This window comes from Mchenga conophoros, linkage group LG17 (genome assembly GCF_057382185.1).
Source record: "Mchenga conophoros isolate Kocher_MC1m ecotype Shallow Benthic linkage group LG17, M_conophoros_male_GT1.1, whole genome shotgun sequence".
NCBI lineage: Eukaryota > Metazoa > Chordata > Actinopteri > Cichliformes > Cichlidae > Mchenga > Mchenga conophoros.
Genome location: NC_140542.1, coordinates 8,627,874 through 8,654,769, shown reverse-complemented (window position 1 = coordinate 8,654,769; position 26,896 = coordinate 8,627,874). Strand labels below are relative to the sequence as shown.

General features: G+C 41.5%; 1 protein-coding gene across 1 annotated transcript in view; it reads left to right on the top strand.

Moving 5' to 3' along the window:
• Positions 1-11,108: 11,108 nt before the first annotated feature.
• gpc1a (glypican 1a) overlaps positions 11,109-26,896 on the top strand; it is a 44,256-nt gene continuing 28,468 nt past the window's right edge. Inside the window, exon 1 of the mRNA XM_085251726.1 lies at positions 11,109-11,854. Coding sequence (XP_085107852.1) covers positions 11,704-11,854 — 151 coding nt within the window. The 5' untranslated portion in view covers positions 11,109-11,703. The remainder of the gene's footprint in view (positions 11,855-26,896) is intronic.

The following is a 26,896-nucleotide window of genomic DNA, read 5'->3' as shown; positions in this document are numbered from 1 at the left end:
TACTCATAACCAAAATATCTAATGGGCCAATCACTTGGCAGCGATCCATTGCATTCATTCATGTGGACATGGTCAAGACAGCCAACTGGAGTTCAAACAGAGCATCAGAAGAAAAGAAAGGTGATTTATGAGACTTTGAATGTGGCGTGGTTGTTGGCAAGACAGGCTGGTGTTCTGAATGCACAGAAAAAGAGAAAAGGATGATGGTCAGACCACTTCAAGTCAAATATGCACTCATTACAACCAAGGTATGCAGAAGAGCATCTTTCAATGCACCTCACATTAAACCTTGAAGCAGATGATCTACAGCAGTCACAAAGCTCAAATCATCTCAAACTGGTTTGTTGAACATAAAAATGAGCTCAGTGTACTCGAATGGCCTTCACACTCACCAGATCTCAAGCCAACAGAGCACCTTAGGATAATTTACACCATGGATGTGCAGCCAACAAATCTGCAGCAATTTTGTGACGTTCTCATCACATTATGGATCTCTTGGGAATGTGATGAGTAGCTAGCAAGGTGTACCTAATAAAATGCTAATGTCTCTGCTCACATGTAAAACAAATGCCATTACAACAAGTAAAACCATATCAATATAACCAGAGAAGCCCCTGAAAGGGCCAGAACGCTAATGGTCTGTGCAATGAAATGTAATGTGTAACGTGATGCTCGTAAGTGCTAGCTTTGAGCATAGCTAGCAATTAGAGGATGAGTATGTGGGGACACAAACCATTTGATGTTGTTGTCTATTCCATCTCCCAAATATGCACATACTAAAGGAGAGACAAAGCTTCACACAAATAAACAAAGTGACTCCTTCCAGGTGTAATTTCTGAGCTCACTTTTGGTCAAATTTAAAAACAACTACTCATTTGCATGATCCATATAAATGCTCTAAATGTAGTTTTGTTCAAGTGTTTCCATCAATTAATACAAATTATGCATAGTCTTGTAAAGTCACAGTGTGACACTTAAAGCGAGATAAGCTGTTTTGGGGTTACTCTCATCATGAAAAAGAAAACTCCTCAAATTTAGTGAGTGATGGCTCCACAAATGAAATGAAAAATGAGCAATCTTGGCTTCAATGAGTAGCTTGGATGAAGTTTAAAATGCAATAAGTGTCCTTATCCCATCGCCAGACTGGAGTGAGATTTGAAAACCTCAGCCCAATCAAAACTGTAAATTAGAGAGCAAACAGGAACCTTACAACAATGAGTCATTAGCCACTGTTATTGAACCTGTTATAAAAAAATCAACTCTAAACTCTAGGCTAGCAAATTTGCTGCAACAGAAATGAAGCACAACAAATCTGCATCCTTTTAGTCATCATCATCAATCTTCACTGAATGTGCCACACTCCACAACCTTTGAAAAATTGCTGCAGACTGAATTTTAATAACAGATACAGGGATCTCTAGAGTGGAAAGTGTTAACTTTTATTAATGACATTGGAAACACTTTTAATTAAAAAATAATATCACGGAAAAAACCAATAACAAAACTGTGGCATAGACCTGACCTTTATATGCAAATTCCACAAAACCGAATCTCCGCTAGAACAGAAGATAAAGTTCTGTAGGTTTACATTTTACCTCATAATAAATATTTTTACTTCTTTTTAGATTTGGATTTTACTTTTGGATCATTCACTACATCTCGGTCACTAAAAATAGATTTAAACATACAGACACTGAAGCTGTGAAAGCTTTATTTATGTATATGTTATATGGGAACGTGGCTGCAGGTCTTTGGCCTCTGGCCCTGCGCAAGATTACTGTGATTGGATTGGCATGGTCACAAAGTTGGCACAGATTACTTGGCTGGCACAGGATCCTGCCGAGGCATGTTGGGAAATAAAGACATCACTGAATGTGAATTGCCACCAAGAAGAAGAGGGCAGGGGAGGGAGAGAAAGCACAAACGGGAGAGACTGGGAGGAGGAATGTCTGCCATCCCTCATCCTTATGCCGGCAGATCCAAGTTCCACCCATGATGTCTGTGTCATTCTGAAACTTTCTTTATTATTTCATTTATTTTTATTCATTATTGTTGATATTTCTTTTCTACTGCATTTATGGGACAGATCCCTGCTTTTGCCTGATGAAGCCACGATCTGCTTTGACTAATTTCTCAGGGGAAAATGTCTTTCTTGTTTCTTTCAGCCAAAAACCACAAAAGGGCTAGAACAGCCTGCACAGCCCTGAGCTATAAGAACAGAGAGGAAAGCAGGAGGGAGATGGGCTTAACAGTAAAGTAGGTGAAAATGAAAAAAAAAGGAACTATATGAGGATTCAGGGCTGAGAGAGGCAGGGAGACAGAGCGTGTTGCAGGATGTTCTTTCGATGAGCTGATGAGGTTTCTTGCTGAATAATATCCTTCCTCTGTGCCGGCACTAATGAAATCAGAGCTGTGATTATTGTTGACCCTGTCCATGGGTTATGACTGAGGTTTGTTCTATTTAAAATCATATTTATTACCCTGTTAGTATGTGTAGCCTTTGAAACACACATCATATCAGCGAGCACTGATTGCAGACATGTTGATGTGCTCCGTGCAGTTTTAGAGCTTCGTTAGCTATAAAAATGGGACTCGAGGCAAAGCAACGCAGTGAGATTTGTAATTGATTTAGAAAGTGCCACGACACAACTGCAAAGGTCAAACTGGTAAATGCTCGCCCTTTGCTGACATCCGCTGGATTTTATCGTATATCTGTCTGTTTGGAAATGAGCCCTTGAATTTACCCAAATCAATTTCCAGTGATGTGCGCTCATGCTTTTATATCCTGAAGAGCAACATTTTAGGGACTTAGTAAAAGGGGAACTTAGCGTCTGATCTGTGCGAATGAGAACATTGTTTTTGAAAATGTGTGGATTTAGAGCATCCGATTGCTGCCTAAATCCAAATAGCACTGGCGTGGCACTGCAATCTTAATTTAGTTTGAGTGTTTAGGAGCTGTTTAACCACAAAAGCTGATCGTCTTCACAGTAGTTGGCAGCCTCCTTTTTCAAAGTCTATAATGCCAACATCAGGGCAGCTCTAGTGAAGCAATTAAGGATTAAGTGTCTTGCTGAAAGGCACTTTTAACTTCAGCTTCTGTGTGGAAGAAACACTAACTGTTACTGCAAACTGCAATGCCAGAAAGACATCGAGGCTTTCTATCAGTGCCGTAAAACCAAACCAGATTCAAGGCCCATATCATTCACCTTTTTAACAAGTTAATATAAGTGTCTCATGCAATCAGACCCAGGACTGTTTTTACGTCTGTAGCTCTAATCACATTTGAGCTGCTGCTGTCAAAGCAAACTTTTTTACACGTGACAGAGAAATGCACAAAAGTGAACAACACAAAGGAGGTTGTCTGGTTAGTTAGTCGCATTAAAAGCTGACCAGAGGAGGGGTGTGGCTCACCTTGGAAGTTAATACATTTCGGAATCTATCCGGGATTATTTGGAAGTTCTCTTTACCACTGTGAGCTAAAGATAGGGCACATATCACTGACCAGTTATGGTCGAAATATCCTTCTGCACGCTTTTCACCTTTAGCGCAAGTATGCAGACTCAGATTACACTCAGTTGTTTTTAAATATAGCTGAAATCACAGCATGTAAATTGGTTGTTTATAGGTTTCAAACACCCACTCTATATCTGACATCTGGCTATGTCCATCTATATAACAGATGGACATACATGCATAGTCAAAATAGGACAGTGACCTCCTTGCAACCAAGAGAAAGACAAATGGTGGTTGTCAGATGATTGCTCTGATTTTTTTTTTATCATGCAGCGACCGATTTAAAGTAGTTGCCAGAACGGGACCAACGGGTCGCTCCGAGGTTGAAGGTGCAGCACCCTGAACCTCTGGACAACTAATAGCAGTCATAGAACAAGTGCAAAGGTCACTTGGTGGGAGGCATCCGGTCTCCAAACTACTGTGGTCTGACTTTGACTGATTGCAGTCACTCTAAAACTGATAGGAGAAAGTTTGCAAATACTTGCTGTCTAATAATAGTTATAAACAGAGACTGTTTGCCAGCATGTTACAATCAATCATCCTACCCAGTAGAGTCCATGCAGACCCCAGAGAGAATTTTGAATTTTTTTATTCCATTTTCAATTGTTTTGTCAGTTATTTTGTTCCTATTGATGTCAGAACTTTGTTTTCTATTTCTGCTTTGATTAGTGCTTTTTAAAAATGCAACTGTTTTGAGGTCCCAGTGGAACCTAGTCAAAAACACTCAATTCCACCTACGGAGTTTTAATAAACTGAAATCAGTTTGGGTAGTAATTTAAAGCCTCACATAGTATTAACAGATGTAGGAGTACTTTGTCAATAATTTTTAAGAAGAATCAGATTGATCTTCCCACACTGGAAGCCATCAACAGCAGATGTTGCTCGGCATACCTGAGATATCTGGGACATGCTCGGGGTCATGCCACACATGGAAAGGACTCAGCAGTGAAAACATCACCTGCAGATGTGACTGTCCAACAGTAACATCAGAAAATCTACTCAACAAAGTTTGCTCCTGAATCACAAGAAGGCAACAACTGTTTGCTGTGCCACCAAGCCTTCATCATAGCATCAGGCAAACTGTGTGCTAAAACTGCCTGTAGTGTGTGTTAGCTCGACCTCCACAACCATAGGGAAGGCTTGGTTTGCCAGCAATAAATGAGATTCATTCCTGGCGAGTGCTCGACCTGGTTATGGCTGCTTTTTGTTGCTTTATGGACAGAATTTCTAGGTACAGCCGAGGGTGGAGGGTTTTGGGAGTCGGTGGTCCAGATTGCAACGAGGTGGTTTGAGTGTGAAGCGGTTGGAATGAGAATGAGCACCTTTAAATCGGATGCCGTTGTTGTTAGCTATTAAAATCACTGCATGAAAGGCTATTATTTGAGGGCCCAATGCTTCCACCTTTTTCCAATATTGAAGACCGCATTGAAAAACGGTTATTTTATGTATCAGACCACAAAAAGATGCTCCTCTGCCACTGCCTAACAGTTTTAGCTCATGTTATTGTGTGACACTGCTGCTTGAACTAATGTCTTAACTCACTCGTGTGTTAAAGTGGCAGTAGGGGGTCACTAGAGTCATTAGGGTTCACCATCAGGGTGGAAATCACTGCTTATCAGTCCAAAGATTCACAGATTAATTTGTTTCTGCATGTGTGGTTAGTAGCAACGGTGCTTTTCTCAGAAAGACTCGTTCCTACATGCAGTTAGGATGCCTTCAATGGTAACTTCAGAGTGTTTTCAGGTTGAAGCAGGCTCGAATTCAGCTGGATGCCAGCCAATCATTCACTTCCACTGCATAATTCCAATGCTTATTCACTAAAGCTGAGAGAGCTTATCTTGAGTGACAGATTAGCTTGGACTTTTTGGGGCAGGCAAGACATTCAAGTTTCATCATCTTTGTGATTTATGGTCTGTTTTTGTTTGCGTACAGTGTAGCGTAGGCACTCTTTCTGACAGACACTTTCTGGCAGGCTTTCGTAAATGTCACTGCATCGAGCTACCTAGGTAAACCCCCTTGCACCAATGCGTTGCTTCGTTCAGCAGAGTCAGACCTCACCTGCATTTCTTGTCTCTTACTAGCTCGGTGCCTCACATCACCAAGACAGATTGGCGTGTATCAAGAGAGTCACTAGCTGAAAACCTCTTGAGAGTGAAATATGTGTAGTTTTGACTTACAGACTTGAAAGGAGACAAAGCAGAGCAGCATATACTTCAGGAAGCCGTATACAGGTCACAGCAAGCTAACCTGCTTTGTCTTTTAGAATCTTTAACCCTGACATCCTCATACTCTGAAGCCTTACTGGCATGCACATAAAAAAATAACCAACTTTTACGATATATCTGCACAAACTATAAGGCTTTGCATTTGAGGCTGCGAAGAGCTAGGAGGAAATGATTGTGAAGAGGGGATAGATTGGAACGTATTAAAGTATTAGAACTTTCTTCTCGTGAATGCGTGGGCAGATATGAGAGGGCAGGAAGTTCACAGGAAGAGAAAAAAAAGGGAGTGAAGCAGAGTTTAGATGAGATCAAGAGCAGAACTAAGCACATGAAACCAGTTCAATCCTTTGGTTAATTCAGCTGTGTGTATCTGACCTGGCTTGACTAGCCTGTTGTGGCGCCTCAGGAAAAATAACTCAGACATGCAAAACTGAGTTTAAAAGGAAGGTTCAGGACATGTCTCATTTATTTATGCTACATAAACTGTGATTGAAATGTGCAAACAGATGGGCAGGGACACAATCCGACAACGTTTTGGCATCACCGCTTTGTGGCCTTAGCCGACACTGAAATCCCGCACTAGCGCCTTGCCAGAAGGAAAGTCGAGATGCACTTGGTCCTACAAACAACATCCACATTGTTGCAGGGAATTAAAACCCTCAAAAATGTGTTTGATGGCAGTTCAAACCTTTTTCCTAGTTTTGACGTTTTAATCTGACATTTGGTGCATGTTGAATGTATTGAAAACATCGTTCTCATATGAAGACTGGCTGCACCGACTCTTCCCTGAAATGGGAAGTTCTCATTCATATTCCAGGCATGGAATACAGGTATGTGGCACGGGCTTTGGGTTAATCAGTGTCTTTCTCCTGATGCCTGGTATGTCTTTTAATCCTAACAGTATTTAGCCTGCCAAGGCAATAAGTCATTGGCTGGATTAACACTTGCCCTGGTGTAGAACTGAGCACGTGTGTGTGCATGTTGGCTTAGGTGAAAGTCTAGCTTAACTATTTCTTGTAAATTAGATGCTTAAAAGCGTTGGCATTAGTGTCCAGTTATAACTGCTGCCACTGTTCTCTGCTATATTTCAGAAACTGGCTGCAGGGATTGAGTGCGGCTGTTGAGAGATGATGTGGCTCTTGGCTTAAGTTCCCTTTTATCCTGCAGGTGCTGATGGAACTGAGGTCAGGGCTTAATGGAGGCCAGTCAAGTTCAAAACAAGAAATCTCTTCATGGATCTAGTTTGTGCATAATAGTTTTGTCCTCCTGAAATTCTAACTGTTCCGGCAAAGTGGGAAGCACAATGTTGTCCAAAACTCGCTTTCCAAATGATGGGGTCCATGTACATCTACTCACATTCACACCTGTCATATGTAAATGTTTCAGAGTCAAGATCAGTGTGATAAGATATGGCATGAGCTGGAAGCACACAGCACACAACTGTAGCTGATGTTCTTGAGGATTATATTGAGATGTTGTTTAAAAAAACAGAGTAAAATGATTTGTTAAAAAACCCAGAAACAGAAAATATATCAAGAAAAATAATTGCTTATTTTGGATTTGATGACAGCAACACATCTTGGAAAAAGTTGGGATAGGGCCATGTTTAACACTGTGTAGCATCCTCTCGTCTTTTAACAGCAGCCTGTAAATGTCTGGGAACCAAAGAGACCAGTTGCTGAAATTTTTACTATTCTTTATAGTGTTTTTGGTTTTATGATGCTCCAAATGTTTTCAGTTGGTGAAAAGTCTGGACTGTAGGTTGGCCAGTTCAGCACACCGACTCTTCTGCTTCTTCTTGTAGCCCTGCTGTTGTGCCCGATGGAGCTTGAACCTCTGCTTGTGGATGCAAACTGTGTTCACTGACAGTGACACAATCATGTCTGTTTTGAATGCAGTGCAGACTGAGTGCGTGAATATCACAGGCATCCGATACTGACTTTCAACTTTGTCTTCTGCGCACAGAGATTTCTCTAGATTCTCTGAATCTTTTTTTGATATCATGTAGATGGTGAGATATTCAAAGTTGTTGCAATTGTATGTTGAGAAACATTATTCTGAAACTGTTCTTTCTGACCTGTGACCAGTTCATCTAATTTATTGTGAAATGCTCCTCCCCCATCCCAACCTTTTTCAATCACTTCACTGCCATCAAATTCAAAATGAGCTAATATATCTTCATGAAATAATCTCTGTTTAAACATTTGATATGTTTTCAAATTTCTATTGTGAATAAAATATGGGTTTGTAAGATTTAAAAATCATCTCGTTCTGTTTTTATTTACATTTTGTACAGCGTCCTGTCCTTATTTTGGGAACTGGAGTTGTAGTAGCACATGCTCTAAAAGTCTAATCTGTGTAGCATCACTCACATGGGACTCAACATTACATTGTGTGCCACGTCTACATTACCTTGTAGTTGCATTTCTGGTGTGTCAGTCAAATTTCAGGCTTGCCACTGACCTTTTCCAGTCATCTTGAGGACCTGGCGCTGCTGATGCTGTTGCTGGGGGAGGATGTTGGATGAGAAGATTGGAGCGGGTCTGACAGCTCATTGGTCACATCCACCAGCCACACCAAACTGAGCCGGAGGAAGGCACTGAATCTCTACCAGCCACTGACCTCCCTACAGTGGCACACGAGACATTTGGGACTCCTCCATGAATCAGGGTTTTTTGCTGAAGGCTAATTTCTTCTGTGTACATAATATGTCTTCTTTCATGCATTTACTTGTAGAAAAAACTCTTGAAGGCTCACATATACTCTTGAATCTGACCTCACTATGTTTCTGTGGCAGCCGTTGGACTAATATTTGCCAGCTGCGGGCCAACTGAACACTGTGTCACTGAGGAATCATCCAAATCCCTTAAGCTTTGAAAGTCCCTGGCAGAGGTTTCTGCAGAATGTTGCACAATATCTTAAAAAACAAAAACAAAACCTTTCTGTTAATGTCACAGGTATGATTTTCCAGCTAAAATGTGTATTAACAATTTTACTTCCCTTAACATGTGCATAGTAAATCTATCTACACACAATCATTTGAAATCCAAGTGGTTTTGACATCAACACAATAAATTATACAATGAAATCAAATTACTCTCGTGTAAGCAAATCATTAAAAAGTTTTACATTTTTTATTTTTTTCCTCATCTCTAATTGTACTCTAATTTATGGCTGCAGATGAACTCCCACACTTGCATTTGATTTTATGCAAAGATCTTTTCTGTGAGTGTTGTTGTTTTATTTGCCATTTATCATTTTAGTCCTGGGTGGTGCAAATGAAATGAGGATAATAAAACCAATACTCTCTTTCCTCGTGTAAACTGTTATTTTCTACTAATGGGAATAAATATTATTTTATTGCCAGCAGATGCCTGAGAAAATAGAAAGAAAAGTAGGTTCTGAACCAGAAACATTCAAATTAACAAAACGTCTTATAAGCCTAAAAACACAGAGACTATTATCAATTTTAATGACTCTTAATAACTTTACATTTTTATATTCCCAACAGCAGTTTTAGTCATTGTTACTAGTAAGTGCAGCACTATGGAAATGGCAGTTATAGTAAGCAAGCAATGTTGCTGTACCACACTGTATAGCACATTCTGCGAGTAAAACTGTGTGATCGAAGTTTGCCCAAACGACATGAAAACTCACAATGTACAGACAGTTCCACACAAAGTCCAGCAACCTAAGACTCCATAACCAAGGAAAAGAGGGAGGGTGAGGATTACTGTGAGAGCCATTATTCAAGATGAAAGAATGAGTATCCATGAATATATCACGAAGTTGGCCCCCCGGGGTACAGAGCTACCTGAGTGCTGCAAGGAAAAAGAAGACATACTCTGGAAGACACGCGCCTCCATGGGGTGTTTCATCGGCAGAAAGAACAACTGGCTGACATCCTACCGGTTGCTAGAAAAGGATAGCATATTCCAACATTAGAACAGATCCACAGAGGCGGGAATCTGCCACAGCAGAAGGAACCCAGGGTGTAAGCTGTGCAACGCTTCCCCTGAGACTGTCCAGCATGTGGTAGCATGGACATAAGATAAATAATAATAATGTATACTTTATTGATGCCCATGGGGAAATTGCTCTCTCTGCAGCCACACCGAGGAGCAGTGTGTAGGGATACACTCTTAACAGGAGACTTGAGGAGCCAGGGATCGAACTACTAACCTTCTGATCAATAGGTGACCTGCTCCTGAGCTACAGCCACCCTCTGGCAAAGATGAGTAAACTGTCGCTAGGTTTTGGATAAAGTGAACACTCACAAACCTGTCAAACCTGCATTTGAAACGTTGGCTACCATAGCAGTATAGTATTGCAACATGGCATTTGGGTCTTCTAACTAAAATAGGAAAATAGGAACATAAATAGTGCCATCATTGCCAGACCTGCTTGAACTTTGATCTGGGTCAGACCTTCTTGCTATGGGGGAAAGTGGTCAGAGGGCAACAGGACTAAGGCCCTGCAGGACTTCAGGCAGCTGCTGGACAACCAACCATACATAGTGGTGGTTGGCCAAGAGCCGAGGACAGAGGGAGCTTACATAGATTTATTAATTCCAGCTGACAATGACATCAGACAAAGAGAGTACCAGGGGCTGAAGCAACAACAGGAGCAGACGTGGAAGGTCATGTCCAAAGTGGTTCCAGTGTTAAATAGAAGCATTAGAAGCTGTAACTCCTAGAGGCTTCGCATATTCATGTGCAACATCTGAGCTCTCTGTCCTGAAGAGTAATGCAACAAAAATACTAGAAGAACTCTTTGACGTGCTGTGCATTCAGAGGTGCTCTTCTGCATATCTTGGTTGTACAGAATAGTTAATTGAGATACTGTGAAACAGTTTGACCAGTCTCCTCTGATCTTTGAATTCAACAAAGCAGTTTCACCCGGTGAGTCTCCGTTAACTTTATAGTTTCTCTTTTCAGGCCATTCCCTATAAACCTTACAGATGGCTGTGCAGGAAAATCCCAACAGATCAGCAGTTTGGTGCTACATTCAAAGTCACTTCAGTCAGATTTCTTCCCCATTCGTATTCTGGGTTTGAACTTCAGCAACTCAGCTTGAGCATCTCTGCGCGTCTAAACGCACTGATCAGATATTCACACGAGGGATCAGTTGAACACGGGTAACTAATAAAGTGGCCAGCGAGTGTGTGCTGTTGGAAGACGTTTTCTGTGCTATATTTTTTTTGTAAAGACCTGCAGGTGGCACTGTTTTGCACACGGCTAGTGCAGCACAAAACCCAACACAAAGAGAGGGAACGAGAGAGAGAGAAAGAGAGAGCATCAGCACGGACTGCTGCACACTCCCGTCCCACCAACACACATTTCATTGTCCCAAAGCTTGGAAAAGGGACCGGGCATGTCTCCTCTTGTCTAAAGCCGCATTCAGAGCAACATTTTTGATTTTTGATTTTGATCTTTGTTGCACTTTTTCCATAATCATGAAGCTGCACAGTCAGACCGCGGAGCTTCACCGGCTTTGACACCTGCCCTCCTTGCTCGCTCACTCTGTCGCACCCCCCTCCTCTATCTCTCTCTCTTTTGTCTCTCGCATCTCTGCAGCTCACAACCAGCAGCACCGAGCAGAGGGAGGAGGTGGAGGAGGAGCAGCACGGTGTATCTGACACCTACAGTCCCACGCGTCGCAGCCCCTCGTCTCTCGCACAAACATCCCGGACTGGCTGCCACGGGCGCCTCCTCCTCTCCCGTGGCTGTGTGTGTGAGAGTGAGTGAGTGTGTATGTGTGTGTTTTAGTTAAGAGGAGTGGAGTTTGAACGGGACACGTTGCTTTTGTTTGTTCGCAGACCCCCCCCGCCTCCCCCCAAACTCTGAAGAATAATAACCAACATAATATTAAAAAAGAGAAAAGGCAACTAAACACTGTGGATAAGAGTCTAATCCAAAAACTGTCGGGGATTTTCTGCGTGTGAGGAAAAAGGACTACACCTCCAAAGATGCGTCTGCCGGTGCTTCTCTGTGTGCTGGTGAGTCTGTGTGCCGCACCGGGCCCGGTGGCCGGGGCGGATAGAAGCTGCTCCGACCTGCGGCAGTTCTACACCGGGAAAGGGTTCACTTCGGAAAGGGTTCCTCAGACTGAGATCTCCGGTGAGTTTTTTTTTGTTTGTTTTTTGTAGTTGTTTTTTAAATTCATGAATTGTTTTGGTGGTAACAAAGAGGACAACACTTAACGCCCTCCACAGGAACGATAAAGTCAAGTTTTTGTATCATAATTTTTTTTTTAAATTTCAGATCGCTCCAACTATTACAGCATGTTGTGACATAATTCTTAAATGACCCCCCTCGTGCCTTGCCTTATTTTGTGGGATTCTTGAGCGGCTGTTCAGGATGCCATTCTGTTGCATTATACATAGTCTGTGCTAGATCATTTTTATTCATAAACATTGAGTGCTTTATTGTGGTTTGCGTGAATGGGAATTCCATCTATGTTAATAAATCAGCTTAAGGTTTCTTTTTCTTTTTAAAAAAAGAAATGTTCCCAAAGGGCAGCTTTGCTGAGGGTTTATTATTATGCTGCATCCCAGTTCGTGTGCCTCATTGTGCGTCTGTTCAGCCTCTCTGTGCACTCTTATACACCCCCCTCATTCAGCATCTCAGTGTTTCCCAGTCTACAGTCCTTCAGGGTATGCTCATTGTCTGCTGAGGGCAGAAATGCAGGTGGGTGTGAGCCATGTGTCTTGTGGAGCCATTCCAATCTATTCATTGTTTTTATATATTTGTGTTTGCTGGTGTTTGTGCTCCAGGTGTGAAGAACTGTTAATATAACCTAGAGGGGGCGGATGCAGACTTGTGTCCCGGGGCATTTTTCATTGTCCACCTTGCTGTGGATGGACTGCAGGTGTAGTGTGTGTGCGCGTGTGTGCGCGCGCGTGTGTGTGTGTGTGTGTGTGTGTGTGTGTGTGTGTGTGTGTGAGACCCAGTAGATGCTGGAATTTGCATAAACTAATAATTTAGGCTCGCCTGGGGCAATATCCAATCACAGCTCTAGCTACAGCTCAGCGATCGCACAACATAAGCTGCCGATGAGCTGAATAAAAGAAGACGTGGTTTACACTCATTTTACTTCTTTTGTTTCATTCCTGTACTCTCATCGTGTCAGTCAGTCATCCAACTAGTCAGGCAATCATGCATTTAGTCAATCAGTGAATTACCCAGGCAGTGAAAGTAATCAGTTAGCCTGATCTCTCGTCTGTCAGTCAGACAGCACACATCAAAGTCTCTCTATCTTGTCTCTTTGGCTGCTGCAAACCATAAATGCAGATTAAAAGTGTCTTGGCCTTGGGGAAAGTGAAATTGAGCTCTTGTCCCCTTTAAGGCAATCATCTGTCGGCCTCTGTCTCCTCCCTTATTTCACCTAAAGATGGACAGACAGCAGCGAGCGTGCAGAGGAGATGAAAGCGAGGGGAGAGCAAGGTGTGTTTGTGTGCTCAGCGTCTGCGATCTGAAGGTCATTTTGTGTTGTGTCAGTGGAAATGCACACTTATGGGCGGCTGAGTTATTAATATTGGATGTGTGTGTGTGTGTGTGTGTGTGTGTGTATCAGACAGAAACCAGAAAATAGATAACAGTGAGGCAAAGAATGTGAAAATAGAGAGAAAAGGAAAGAAGGGGGAGAAAAACCCACAACCAGAGACAGTGAGTGAGTCACTCAAGGTCTGTCTGTGTTTAGTGGAAGACTGTGAAAGAGACTCGACACGACATTTTCCCTCCTCTTCCATTAAAAGCTCATCTTTTATTGACAGATGAAGAACACAATGCTTCAGTCTCTTGGACCTTGAGCTGCTCTAGTTATTTGCGCAAGAGTTCTGCCTCCCCAGAACTCATTAAAACTGACGACCAGTTGGGCACAGAGATGTGGGAAGATTTCCCCACAACAGGGGCTTTTCAGTCCTTCTCATTTCAGGGACCTTAGGTGGGTCAATTTAGATTATCTGGCCCTCCGCACTCTGGAGGATGTCCAACCTGAGAACAAAACATTAATACAGTCTATTGGAAAAACACAGTAGATACAACACAACAAATTCATTTTGTTTACTTCCATACCTCTTCTGCACACTAGGAATGTTAAATGTTTGATACAATATATTGTCTCTTTGTTTCATTGTTTGCACTCTGGATTGGTTTTCAAGCATGCATTACAGTAATGCAGACAAACCCTCGCCATACAGGTCATAATGAAGTTATACAAAAAAAAGTCCTCCAGGAAAACCGACAACGTGATCGTCATAAGCAATATTTGGTCATTTAGCACACTGAGCCTTACTTGCCTTCCTAATGTATTTATTATCTCTCAGGGCAGTAAACAAGCTAAATATCTAAGCCCTGTGGCCTTCCTGCGCATGCAGCAGACTCGCATCTGGATGAACAAACACTTTCCTAATGATATGGGACAAGACCCAGCTGTTGCTAATCATAAGCAGTTCACAGTTAGCGTTATCTGCAGAGCATAACAATGTTTGGGAAGTGTAATTCAGCTAGAAGACTTCCCTGGGTGACAAATCAGTATATTAGTACATAGATTCAGCAAATAAAATGGAGTTTTGTGCCCAGAAACGAGTACTAACAGCAGCACCTACCCAACTGAACCAGAAGCATACCTGAATTCAGAGAATATCAGCATGTTTTAGCCAACATTCATGTTCCCTACAGGATGGGTTTTAATAACGCTGGGAAGCCCCAGACTTAGGATTTAGTGCCATCGTCAGGTCAAAAGTGAGAGCAAATGATGTTCCTATCAACTTCACTTTCTGTTACGGTCTAATTAGAAAAGTTTCTTGTTAGTTACGCTAAGATAATGAACATTTTTGAATTCAGTGTTTAGTACATTGGACTCTTTTGCAATGTTGCATACATTTAGTGGCAAATTTGTAAGTAGGGCTTGATGAGGTGACCCTGAAACACCCCTTAATTATGCTGCTATAGGCTCAGATTGCTGGGAGCATAAACTATGTCTTCTGTGCTCCCCTTGTATCACTCCATAAGCATAGTTCATCCTTGTCTGTCTATGCTCTCCTTTTTTCTTCGCTTTCCCCTCCCCCTCAGCTGGTTGTGGTCGATGGCTAATGTCACTCAGGTTAGTTCTCTTCCTGTGAAAATATGTTGTTTAAATATGTACAAAAACAGTCACCTCAAGGCATTAGGTAAAGACTCTGTTAATATTAGAGCGAAAAACCCTACAAATCACTCGCCACAATCAAGGTAATCGCAACAATAGACAGATGGATGGATCGATGTGTAGATGAAAGTTTTGTTTGCTTTTTCTCCCCATAATCTCGTTCACATGGATTTTCACAGGTGAGTAACACCAACCTGCGATTGAATGACGCGTATTTAGCTGCTTCATCTATTTCTCCAAACCAGCACAAACGTAAATGGCAAGAAGTCCAATTTTCACAATGAATGCAAAGAAAAAAGCCAAAATGTCAGCCCTGAATGGAAGGATTTAAATTGTGCAATTTATTTGTTCAACCTTGATGTAACCAGGAAGTCCCATTGAGAACCAGTCTCTTTCACAGGGCAGCCATGCAAAGTGAAAACAATGAGTGAAATGAATGAAAAATTGTAGTGGCTTGTAGCTTTTTCTAGATCTCTAGGTTTGTATTTAAAATCTAGAAAACATTCAGAAAATAATCATGTTTTTTCCAGGATTAAACATGTGAGAAAATCATAGTTCCAGAGTAAAATCTGTGTAACACGAGGAACAGATGCTTTACATTTTTACCCTGAATTTAAAAAAAGAAAACCCAAAATGACTCTTAGACTCTGCTGACATCCATTGTCCTTTAGGTTTTACACCATATGAATGGAAGTCGTCTTTCCTGATGTCTGCCTGTCTGTGTTTTTGCCTGCAAGCGTTTTTTTCTCTTCTTGTTATACAATGTATCCTTCACCTGGTCAATAGTTAAAGGCCAGCTCATCCTATAGCCTGTGTGTGTATCTGTCTATGTGTGTGTGTTTAAAAGTCAGTGAAAACCAACACCTTCTTCAAGGAAGACACCAAGTTTCATTCACAAATGCTTTGTCTGCGCAGAGCAGCACACACCCATGTGATCAAGTGACACACAGAAACAGATACAGCGTATATAACCTGCGCAATTCACAGGTATTGAGTTTTGATGCGTTTGTGTCGGTGTGCGTGGGTTTGTGTGGCCTACATTTTGAGTATTTGTTACATTATTTGAATGTTTGAAAGACAATATGGGAGGAGCTGAAAAGTTATGTGTTGGTACTCTGTGCAAAATGCTAATAAAATGTAGTGCAAGGACTGAAGCTAGCAAACATATTTCAAAACTTTGTGTGTGAAAATGAAAACAAAATGTTTTCAATTATTTTGTTTTATTTAAGTAAAACTGGACATTTTACATGGCGTCTCAACTTTTTTTGGACACCTCAGAAGTCAGATGAGTGCAGTGCCAGGCTTTAGTTTCTTTATTTTAAATCCAGCTTTCGTCACTATTTGTTTAAAATGTAATTATTTCTCATCCTTTCCATTGGAGCTGGCGGCACTAATTCTCTGCTTGGTTGCATTGATACCGTCGCTAAAGAATATGAGCTTAATTCATGAAACCAATTAGAGAAATTATGCAGTCTCATACTGAAGCTTGTCTATATTATTTAGCTGACTGGTCTTTCCACCAGGAAAAATATCAGTGTGCATCAGTGTTGTCACGATACTGGAATTCCCAGGAAAATAGCCGATGTTCAATTTCAGTTTCAAGACTACAGGATAAAGATAAAAAAGAACAAAAGAAAAGCAAAAAATCGACAGAAAAAATAACAACAGTATTTTTAATTGCTAATTGCTAACAGCTCAAAGGCATTAAGATGTACACAGGCCAGATTAACATTCATGATAGCTGTATATACTTCGGGGGGGGGGGGGGGTTAGGAAAGGAAGCTTTATTGACCTCTAGTAGTGCTCATAAAGTGTTGTAACATCATGCTAACATCATGCTAACCTCATGCTGACATGACTGAGCGTCAGTCACCGTTCATGTCTGCAGCTGTTGGTGAGGGGAGGAGGCGAACACGTGACTGTTGCAAATAATAACTGCCCAGTAATTTTTTTGTATTTTTAGAAAAAAAAAATAGATTATTATCTGAGAATTGATTTTTTTGACAACCCTACAGTGTGTACAATACTAGCAATTTTACAGCCGTTAGTTTTTAGATTTCAAGTTCTAGTTTAGTTTTTGCTTTTGTTTTCTTGCCTGATTGTCAACATGTCTATGCGAGTGATGCAGCAACTCACCGCTAATCATTTGCTAATGTCATTTATATAAGTAAGTGTAATCACAAGGTACTAAATGACATCGATGTTTTTAATCTTCTCTGACATTTGATTAGATTACAGATTAATTTATTCACAGAGAACATTGTTGATCGATTAGTTGATGATGGAAAATGATCAGGTGCTGTATCCCTGCCATCATATAAAGAATACTTAAAGACAAACTGTGTACAGCAACACAGCATAATAAATAAAATCAGGGATCTTTCACTTGTTAGGTGAAGGTGTAGACTACTACCATGTGCAGCCACTGCAGTATTAAAGTATGCAAACTATACAATATTACAGTATTACAAAGGATTTGGCTTAAGGTGTTTCGTCAGTTTTGCATAAAGTACTACAATATGCAAAACTGCTACTCTTCCCCATTCTAACCATTATGGCTGGTTAAATATATTGATATATTATGGCTTTCCCATTCTTCCTACCTATAAATGCTTTTTCTATATATTTTATAGTTTACATTAACTGTGATAATAGTGCGGTGCCACAAAGTTAGAGAAAACTGCATTGGAAATGTAAGCAGGTGTGAATCTTATGTATTTTTTCTGCTCGCAGCATCTGTGAAACCGCTGTGTGTACGAGCGTTTACGAATGTGCTTGAGGAAGGAAATTGATACTGTCTGTCATCTGTCACACATCACATGCTCACTCAGGCGTTCACAGCATACTTCACCATGTGGAACACCAAATACGCAGCGCACACATACATGCACTCGCACAAACCTGCACCAAAGCTCTGAGTGCTTCTCTCTAACTTCTCTCTGCCTCCTTAGCCTCTCTCCTGGTGTCTGTCGTTTTCCCGGTGCCATGTTTTTGTAGACAGCTTTAGATGTATGAGTGCAGGGGTTGTGCACTTGTGTGTGTGTGTGTGAGGGAAAGAGAGGACTTTGGTTGGCTGTTAAAAGCAGAGCTGTGAATCTTTCATGATGTCTGATGCAGTGACATGAGAGAGAGAGAGAGAGAGAGAGAGGTGAGGAGCAACTGAAGAGGGTGAAAGCAGACGAGGAGGACGATGAGCAAAGGAGGGAGGCTCGTACTTGGTTCCCCTTCCTGTTATCCTCCCTTCACAAAAAATGAAATGTTGTCACAATTGGTTTGATGCAGATGCAGTCTCCTGTGCTCCATATTTGATCCTTCTGTGGTGCCCTGATATTTAATGCTTTTAAAATAGGCCTACACTGTTTGGTGGATGAGTAAGCACCTCTACAGGAAAAGCGTTAGCTTGTTAACCCCCCCCCCCCCCCCCCCCCGTCTCCCTCCCTCTCCCAGATTTTCCCTTAGTAAGAGTAATATTCTCAATATAAGGAGGCAGTGCCAGGAGCAAAAGTTGAAGTGTTCATCAGCTGACGTACATTGCTGCTATCATTAGTTTGATGCTAACTGGATTACTACTGTAGCAACTGAGCGGTGCCTCCGAGCACATCATTACTTAAAAGGTTACTATAGTTTGTTGGTTTTATATTTAAAAAATACGAAGTAAGTCACTGAAAACTTGAGCAAGTGCCGTGTTCACTTGTGTGTTGATATTTGCTTGGATGTTATTAAGGTTAAACACGCAGTGTGCTGTGGATGAGATGAGAGGCTCGCCCTTCTCAAGGTGCCGTCAGGAGTTTTTTGGTTCTGCTGGCTTCATCCAGCAGCAACCTTCAGCTCACGCTGTGGCTGTTTGCATCCAAGTGTGAAGGAGCTGGAATGAGAATTAGCACCAAGGCTGAGGCCATGGTTCTCAGTTGAAATGGAGGAATGTCCACTCTGGGTTGGTGATGAGCTGTTGCCTCAAGTGGAAGAGTTCAGGTACCCCTGGGACGGGTTCATAAGTGAGGGAACCAGGGAGTGAGAATTTGACAGATTGATTGGTGCAGCATCTGCAGTAAAGTAGATGCTGTAATGGCCTGTTGTGGTAAAGAGAGAGTGCTGAGCTTGAAAACAAAGCTATCCATTTACCAGTCAGTCCGTGTCCTCACCCTCATCTGTGGCCACAAGTGGCCGGTGACCAAAAGACTGAGATCAAAGTATTTGAGTATTTGAGGGAGTACAGCGAGCTTATGACACTGCTTTCCTTGGTGAAGTGCTTTGGGCATGTCCAACTGGGAGGAGGCACTGGTGTACAACCAGGTCACACTGGAGACATTATGTCTCTTGGCTGGTTCAGATACATGCACAAGGTGATTCCATTAGTTTCAGTTTGTGTCAATTCAGTTCTTCTATTATGTTTGCTGTTCCTTAGAACTAGATAGTCCCTCTCCTCTCTGTAGCTATGGCACCGCATCCATACACACTTTATTAATGACACTTTCAGACAGTTATTAAACAGTAGCTTATAAACTATGACTCAACTCTCAGAAGTGAAGTTATTTACTGCTCTCTTGTTTTGGAGAAGCTTATGGATGGTCCGTTCTGCTTTCTGATGTAATAAACACAGAAACACAGCTATTTTTAGAGTTGTAGAAATAGCTTTAGTCAAGACTTGTTAACCAGACCTGACACAGACTTGATGCAGTAACATAAAAAAGATTTTTAAGAGCTTTTCTGTAAAAGATGTGAAATTGCAGTGTGTCCAAATGTTTGCCTGGTGCCGTGTATATAATGTGTAAAGACTCAAGAAGATCATTTTTTCTGGTAAACTGCTGAATGCAGTCAGTCATAAAGCTCCACTTCATTTCAGCCCTCTTCTTTGTCCTTCGGCTTCTCCCTTTAGGGGTCGCCACAGTGGATCGTCTGTCTGCATCCCATTCTATCCCTAATATCCACTGCATTCCACTACAATCATCACATATTATAGGAGTGGTGTGTAAAAGGATTTTTTTTTTTTTAAAAACTGTGAAGGAGTGAGAGCATAAACTGTTCTCTACACCTAAAATCAATGGTGGTACAAATCAGGATTGCTTCTCGGTAACCTCTGTGTTTCTCTCCCCCACGCTCCACTTTACACCTCTTCTCCTTCTCCTCCTCCTTCTCTCTGCCCTCCCTTGAACAGTTACTTCTCCCCTCCTTATCAGATGCTATTTTTACATTCTCCTCCTCCTCCTCCTCCCAGCCCTGCTCTCATGTTCCCCTCCTCCACTTGAGGAGTTGAGCATCCATCTGTTTTCGAAATGAAACGATGACTTGTTTGTCGGATGTGGTGTCTGCTCAGCTGCTTTATGAGTCAAGGCTGTTTACGCATATGCTCCATATATACACATATATGTCTGTGGACAGGATGGTGATTTACAGCAGTTGGCTCGTGTGGATAACAGGCATCTTCGGTACATAAGGGGATGTTATACTGATGCTTATTCATCTTGTTGTTGAGAGCGATAACTAATCAAAGATCATCTATTAGTTCCTTTTAAATTCTAAAAATGTCAGTCGGACAAATCAAGCAATTTGAAAAGAATTTGAATTTTTCTTCAGCACAGAAAACAATTTTATTATCAATTTTTCTTTTTCATTAAAGCCAACTGTAGTTTTTTTATGTTCACTGCCTGAATTTAAATGAAGGAAACTGATTATTTCTAAAAAGAAAAAGAATATAAAAACAACACAGACAAATAAAATAACTTCAGTGCATTCCCAGGCCTCCACAGTACACTCGATCAAACCATTTTTTAAACTTCTCATGACAGCGAATAAAGACGGCAGGAGTGGAAGCAATCTGCCGACTTGGCGTGCACACTCGGCATTTCGGCACGCACTTCTGCATATTAAGCATCACACACTGTGATTTCAGGGAAGGACGCGAGTACAGTCCCCTCAGCAGGTTACGTTTAGACAGACACATCAGGGAGTGTATGCTGAGGCATTACAGCGCTCTGCTTTCTGTTCCGCTAAACACTGAAAGTCTGGCTCACCGGTGCAGAGCTGCTGCCACTGGGAACATCTTATTAATTAGGTTTTACGAGGATTAATTGTTGGAAGTCGAGTATTTCCTGCAGAGCAAGAAGAAAAACTGCCTCGTTTTCAAACGGAGCTTCAACTAGAACTTCCTGTCAGTGTATGTTGGTGCTCATATTGCAGGGTCAGTGCTGTGTTATCTTGATGATAAAATGTAATTAGTTACAGTAACAGTACTGTTTTTTAATTATGTTTTGAATCCAAGTGACTAATACATTATTCCATTTCTGGCCACAGGAAAATCTGTTTCAATCATGCTAAAGTCACACTAGTGAAAACAGTAAATGAGACAGCTGCATGACCAAAATTATTGTAACCGAGTGACGTGAACTGCATTAGTGAGTTTGGTGCACCGAGACAATAATAAAATGTAGTGAAAATGCTATGATGTTGCGATTGATTGGAGTCAAGTTGGCAATTATATGCAATCCTTTTGCGATAATATGCCGATTAAATGCAACAAATCATTAAAAAAAAACCCTGCTGCACCTGTTAATGTCTAAATACACAGCATTTAAAGTCCAGCCAGAACGTCATAGAAGAGAAATTCAGATATTACTCCACAAATAGTGAAATAATTAGTGCAAATTTCTGCTCAGCAAGCTTTACTTTTTATAGCAGTGTAATAGGCGAGTTTGCAAAGAGATGTGTTGCATCCGTGCAGCCTGACTCAGATAGATTGCAATGTAATCTGGTAATCTTTCTGCATTTATAAAGTAACTGAAAGTTATTTGGGAAGCTTCTCCAATCTGGCTGAGAGTCACGGCAGTCATTTCAAAACCAGACTGCCGATGTTTACAGACAGGTTGCCTCCCACCAGGCCACTTGTGCAACTGCAAGCATTTGCCAGACATTCACCAGGCAACTGTTGCTAGCAGGTTGCCATATATCTACAACTACAGCTACAACTGTGACTGAGCTATTAGTGAATGCGAAAAGAGAAATGGTCAAATTAATCTCAAATAAACCTTTGAACAAAAGTATATATCTGAAATGTTTCATCCAGAAATATTCTTACCTGGATAACAATTCTTAAAATTGCATCTATTATTTGATTCTTGTTGCAAAAATACAGAATCTATGAGGACACAAAATCAGCTCTTGTCAGGCTGTGGGCACAGGAGGGAGTGCAGTATGACTGAAATCCTCAGTTCGTCATGAAGTTCGTCATTTTATTCTAGTTAATTTACTGTATTAAAAACAGTAAAATGTGTTAATGTATGCATGAGGTGTGAAGCTATGATAGATCATCATTGTACACACAAACCGGGACATTAACACATCACCATAACCTTTTATATGTGTGTTAGAGGCACACATGACAGTCTGCAGTCTTCTCCCAAGTGATAGATGCTGCTGCTGACAAAATACAAAAGCGATTTTTGGAAGCTGTCAATCAAACACAGGTTTCTGCAGTCAGCTTCCTCTTTCAACACCGCCTACTCTGCTCGCCAGCAGTAATGACATCACTGTTGGCTGCGTGCAGGAGTCTGAGTCTGAGCCTGATGAAGATCAAGACCTGTGACCTCAGATTACCGTGTCTTTGATAAAGCATGTCCAAAAAAATAAAGTTAACAAAACTACAACAAAGAAAAGAGGCCAAGAAAGAACAGCTATATCATACTTAAAAATGACAACATGGTACATAACATGCTACTCAAAATAATTAGCATTTGTCTCTTTAAACCTGTGACTATGCAGTTACTGAAGTGACAAATCTGTCACAGGGGAAGACTTTACCGACTCCCTGTGGGGTTTTATCAGTTTAGTAGCTTGAATAGAGGATGTCTTTGTTGACCACACGGTGTCCTAACAGAGAGGTCACAGCCACGTACGCACACCAGCCATGCTGATAGGATCACTGGTGCAGAGTATTATCAGAGGCGGATCTGACTGAGTGCGACAGGGTATCCATGGGAGGTTTATCCGTCACGGATCCAGAAGGCAAAACTGACAGACTGGTACCCGTTTCCAACAGCAACTAAGGACGTGATCATTTTTTGATAACGTTACTGGAGTAAAAAACAATGATTGATTTTAAGGCAGACGAGTGCATTTCAAAGGTCAAAATCAATGAGAGTTACGGTACGGCATTCACGCCAGAAACCAGCGGTTCGTGGAAAGAGCAAGTTGGCGGTTTGTTGAAAGTTACCACACACATACACTCACACAATGAAAACAGCTTGTCAGCCCCCAGAGATAAAATGGTGCGGTTGGTTAATAAAGAATGTGAAATCTAAAATATCCATCGCTGTGTATATTAGTGGGTTTCTTCCTGGTGTTTCTACATGAGGCATAAACATAGGCCTATAATTAGACTTGTTGCTGTGAAAATCCCAACCCTGTGCACGCCTGCTGTCTCCCTGCTTCTCTGAGCCTCGCCACGCTCCGAACATCCTCATACTTTTTTATCATTTTAACCTCCCGAGTATCAGCTCGGAGGTTATTTTCTGTTATTTTTTATTGTTATTTGAAGGCATTTCTGTTTATTACATGCTTGCTGGTGGGAAGGACGGAGACGTTTATTTGATAGAGGTGGCGGACTGCATAAAAGCGGCTCCTCGGCTCATAACATGCGTACGTTATATATTCTGACGATACACAGGGGTGCCCGTATAACATTTTGAAATGTACCTCGTTTTGTGTAGCAGCTCCGGCGCAACACTTTAGAGCCTTGCCCATGGGCACTGTGGGAGACATAATGATGAATTTCTGTGAGTAAACTACTGAGCAGAAGATGTGCTCCCAGTGAAATTTAAACAGATGCTTTGCATTTTTCCAACTTTTCACTTAAACGCTATCAGTGACTGAAAGTGCAAAGAGATTTTTAAATGTTGACTGCATGACGTCTCCTGTTCTGGACTCTGTAGGAAGCATGTTGGAGATATTTTTCTTTCAGAAGTTGTCTTATTTAAGAAAAGGAACAACACATTTTGATAAATGGGCTGGTTGTTACATAGTGCTTTTCTACTCAGTGCACTTTGTTAACCTAATATTCACACACTCAGCTTCCATGAGGGGTGACTAAGGGTTCAGTATCTTGTCCAAGGGATACTTGGACATTGCAGGTTGGAGGAGCCAGGGATCAAACCACCGACCTTCTGATCAGCAGATGAATCACTCAACATCCTGAGTCATAAGTTTTGTAGGTTGAAACAGACAACTATAACCTGCACGGTTAATGAACACAACAGTCCAATCGCACTCTTGTGGTCCTGAACAGGTGTCTCTGTGATTCAGAGCAGCTATCAATCATGATGACTGGCAGACTTTTCATAGCAAGAAGCTAATGAAAACAAACTGAACAAACATCAGTGTGATAAGGAGCCCTTAATAAGTCAGAGACCATATTGAGGGGAGCAGTTTATTTGACACGCTACCCGTCACGCTAACCCCCAACCCCATGCTCACCGGATGAACTATTCGAAATGGTGCATATTTAACAGGAGCTTGTTGACGACACTGAGTGCAGATTGCTTTATTTGAACATCTGACTCCTGTGATGTGAAAGTGCAAAACCGATCGGGGGGTCGTCACGCTCAGTCAGCTTCTCCCTCATTTCGAGGCATGACCTGGAAACGACCGACCTAATGTTGGCCCAACCGCAGGGATTTGATGTTCCCTGCTGAGAAATGACAGTGACGCTGGAATCAGCCTCTATTGTGCCCTTATTAACCAGCTTCCACACTTGCGCGCATGCAAACATGCACAATAATATATTGCCACCTCTTTCACTACCTTCCCATCATCACCGCTGCCGCCGCCAACGCCATGCTGTTGGATTAGGGGCTGATGCCTAATCTCCTGCTAATCCTGGCCTGTTAATCTGTGTGTTAGCAGTTCTTAGCTCACAGCATGATTTCTGAAGCGCTGACCACTGAGGGAATAACACACACATACTTACTGAGTCATTGCATATTTGTTTCTGGATTTTTCTGAATCTTGCCCTTCTCGACGTCTTTACATTCCGAGAAACTCTCATTACAGCTCGGGATACCTAAGTGTCCTTTTGGTTTGTTTCAGTGAAACAGTTGCTGCAGTAGCTGAAGTGATCTTTGCCTCCCCAGAGTTATCCTCATACTTGCACAAATGTGCACACTCACATGGAAAGATGCTGACTCTGTGCATCGTGGCACACACCATTTGGCACGTGCTGGGATTTTTTCACAGACTGGGTGAAGGGGAGAAAAGTGGTAGTTAGCTTAAGAGCCTTTAACTACTCCAAGAAATGACATAGAATTATGGCATTATGCAGCAGTGCTGGTGCCATGTGAACACACACATTGACACACACACATGCTGAGCAGCAGCACACCGAGCTGGACTATGGGTGGTGGGATATTTTAAGTTCACTAGCTGTACAAAATAAGAAAAGGCTCCCAAACTAGAGTTGGCCTGCACCACCCTCTCTTTTTTTCTGACTCTGTTTAGCTGTTTTTCTTTTGTCTTTTTTTTAAAACCCTCCTTTTCATTTTCATTTAAATTAAAGCACATTGTCAGAGCATATTAGCATTCATCTTTCCCTAAACATGTCTCTCTGTTGAAGATAATAAATATGGAGTTTATTTACCTGTGGCAAATAAAACTTCTTTTTGTATCTTTTTCTTCTTCCTTTCCTTCCTTTTCTTTTTTTTCCTTGTTCTCTTCGTCTTTTGACTGCTTATAGCATAGTAGGCAGAAAAGACGAACAATGACTGTAAGTGCTGACACTTTATGCTAATGTAACTTGCCTGCAGATCTGACATTATTTCATTTTTAGACACCGAATGAAACTGTCCGTCCACCACTTTGATTCAGATTCAAGTAATATCTCCATAGCGATCAGAGGGTAGTCATGAAAATTGATACAGACATTTATGCATCCCCAAGCTTGAATACTAACAGTATATCCTCAACCATGTCTCCATCAAGTTTCCATCAAGTGAGAATTTAGATTTTGGTTTGGCTTGGATTTTAATATTCATTAAAATTGATCGGCTTCAGCAGGACGGTGTATTTACTGCTAATTAGCACTATGTTACATGAAAAACTAAGGTAATCGATTTCACTATGGATTACATAGCATCAAGATGTTAACTCTCCAGTGTTAACAACACTCTCCGGGATCTGATCTTCCAAGATCTTCTTGTCCCTCTCTGAGGACAGAGACCCTGAACGTGGGTCAGAACGTGGTTCTTGTTCTGGTGCTGCAGTGAGTTTTTGCACATCCTTTTTCTCGGTGACTTGTCTCCTTTTACTGAAGAGGTTGCAGATGGAATTGTGGTTGATTAAGTAGCCAAATTCCAGCATTTCCAGTAAACCATTAAAGTGTGTTGAAGCACTTCTAATCCTTGTTCAGCTGCTGGAAGTAAACCAGCTGTACACCAAGACCCCAAGGCAGTACAGTGTTAGTGTTGTCTCCTCACTGCAAGAGCATCTGTGTGGAGTTTGCATGTTCTCCCTGTGCCTGCATGGGTTCAAAAGTCCAAAGGCATGCTTGTTAGGTTAATCAATGATACTTTAATTGTAGCTGTGACAATGAGAGTGGTTTTGTGTCTCTCTCCTTGGAATAGACTGGTGACCTGTTCAGGGTGTTCCCCACCTTTCACCCAATGACAGCTTAGATAGACTGTCGCTCCTCGTGACCCGGAATTGGATGAGTTCTTAAAAATTGTACATTTTTCTTCTAAAGTTTCTGTTTTGTATGTAACATTTCAAAAATGGTGACCTATCACTTTGTTCTGTGTTGCTTATTTAATCTCATTCACATTAATTCAGTCTCCTGTCAGTTCGGCCCAGAGACTGATCTGTGACATCTAGAACCATGGGAAAATGTGCATTCCCCGACTGGTTGGCGAATAGTGTAAATGGTGATTGCATCACAACTCTCAAGCAATGTGCACATGATGTCACGTCTTTTATCTACACTGTAGTCACTTGTGGCACGAATGACGGACCCTACCACATACTTGCACTTTCCA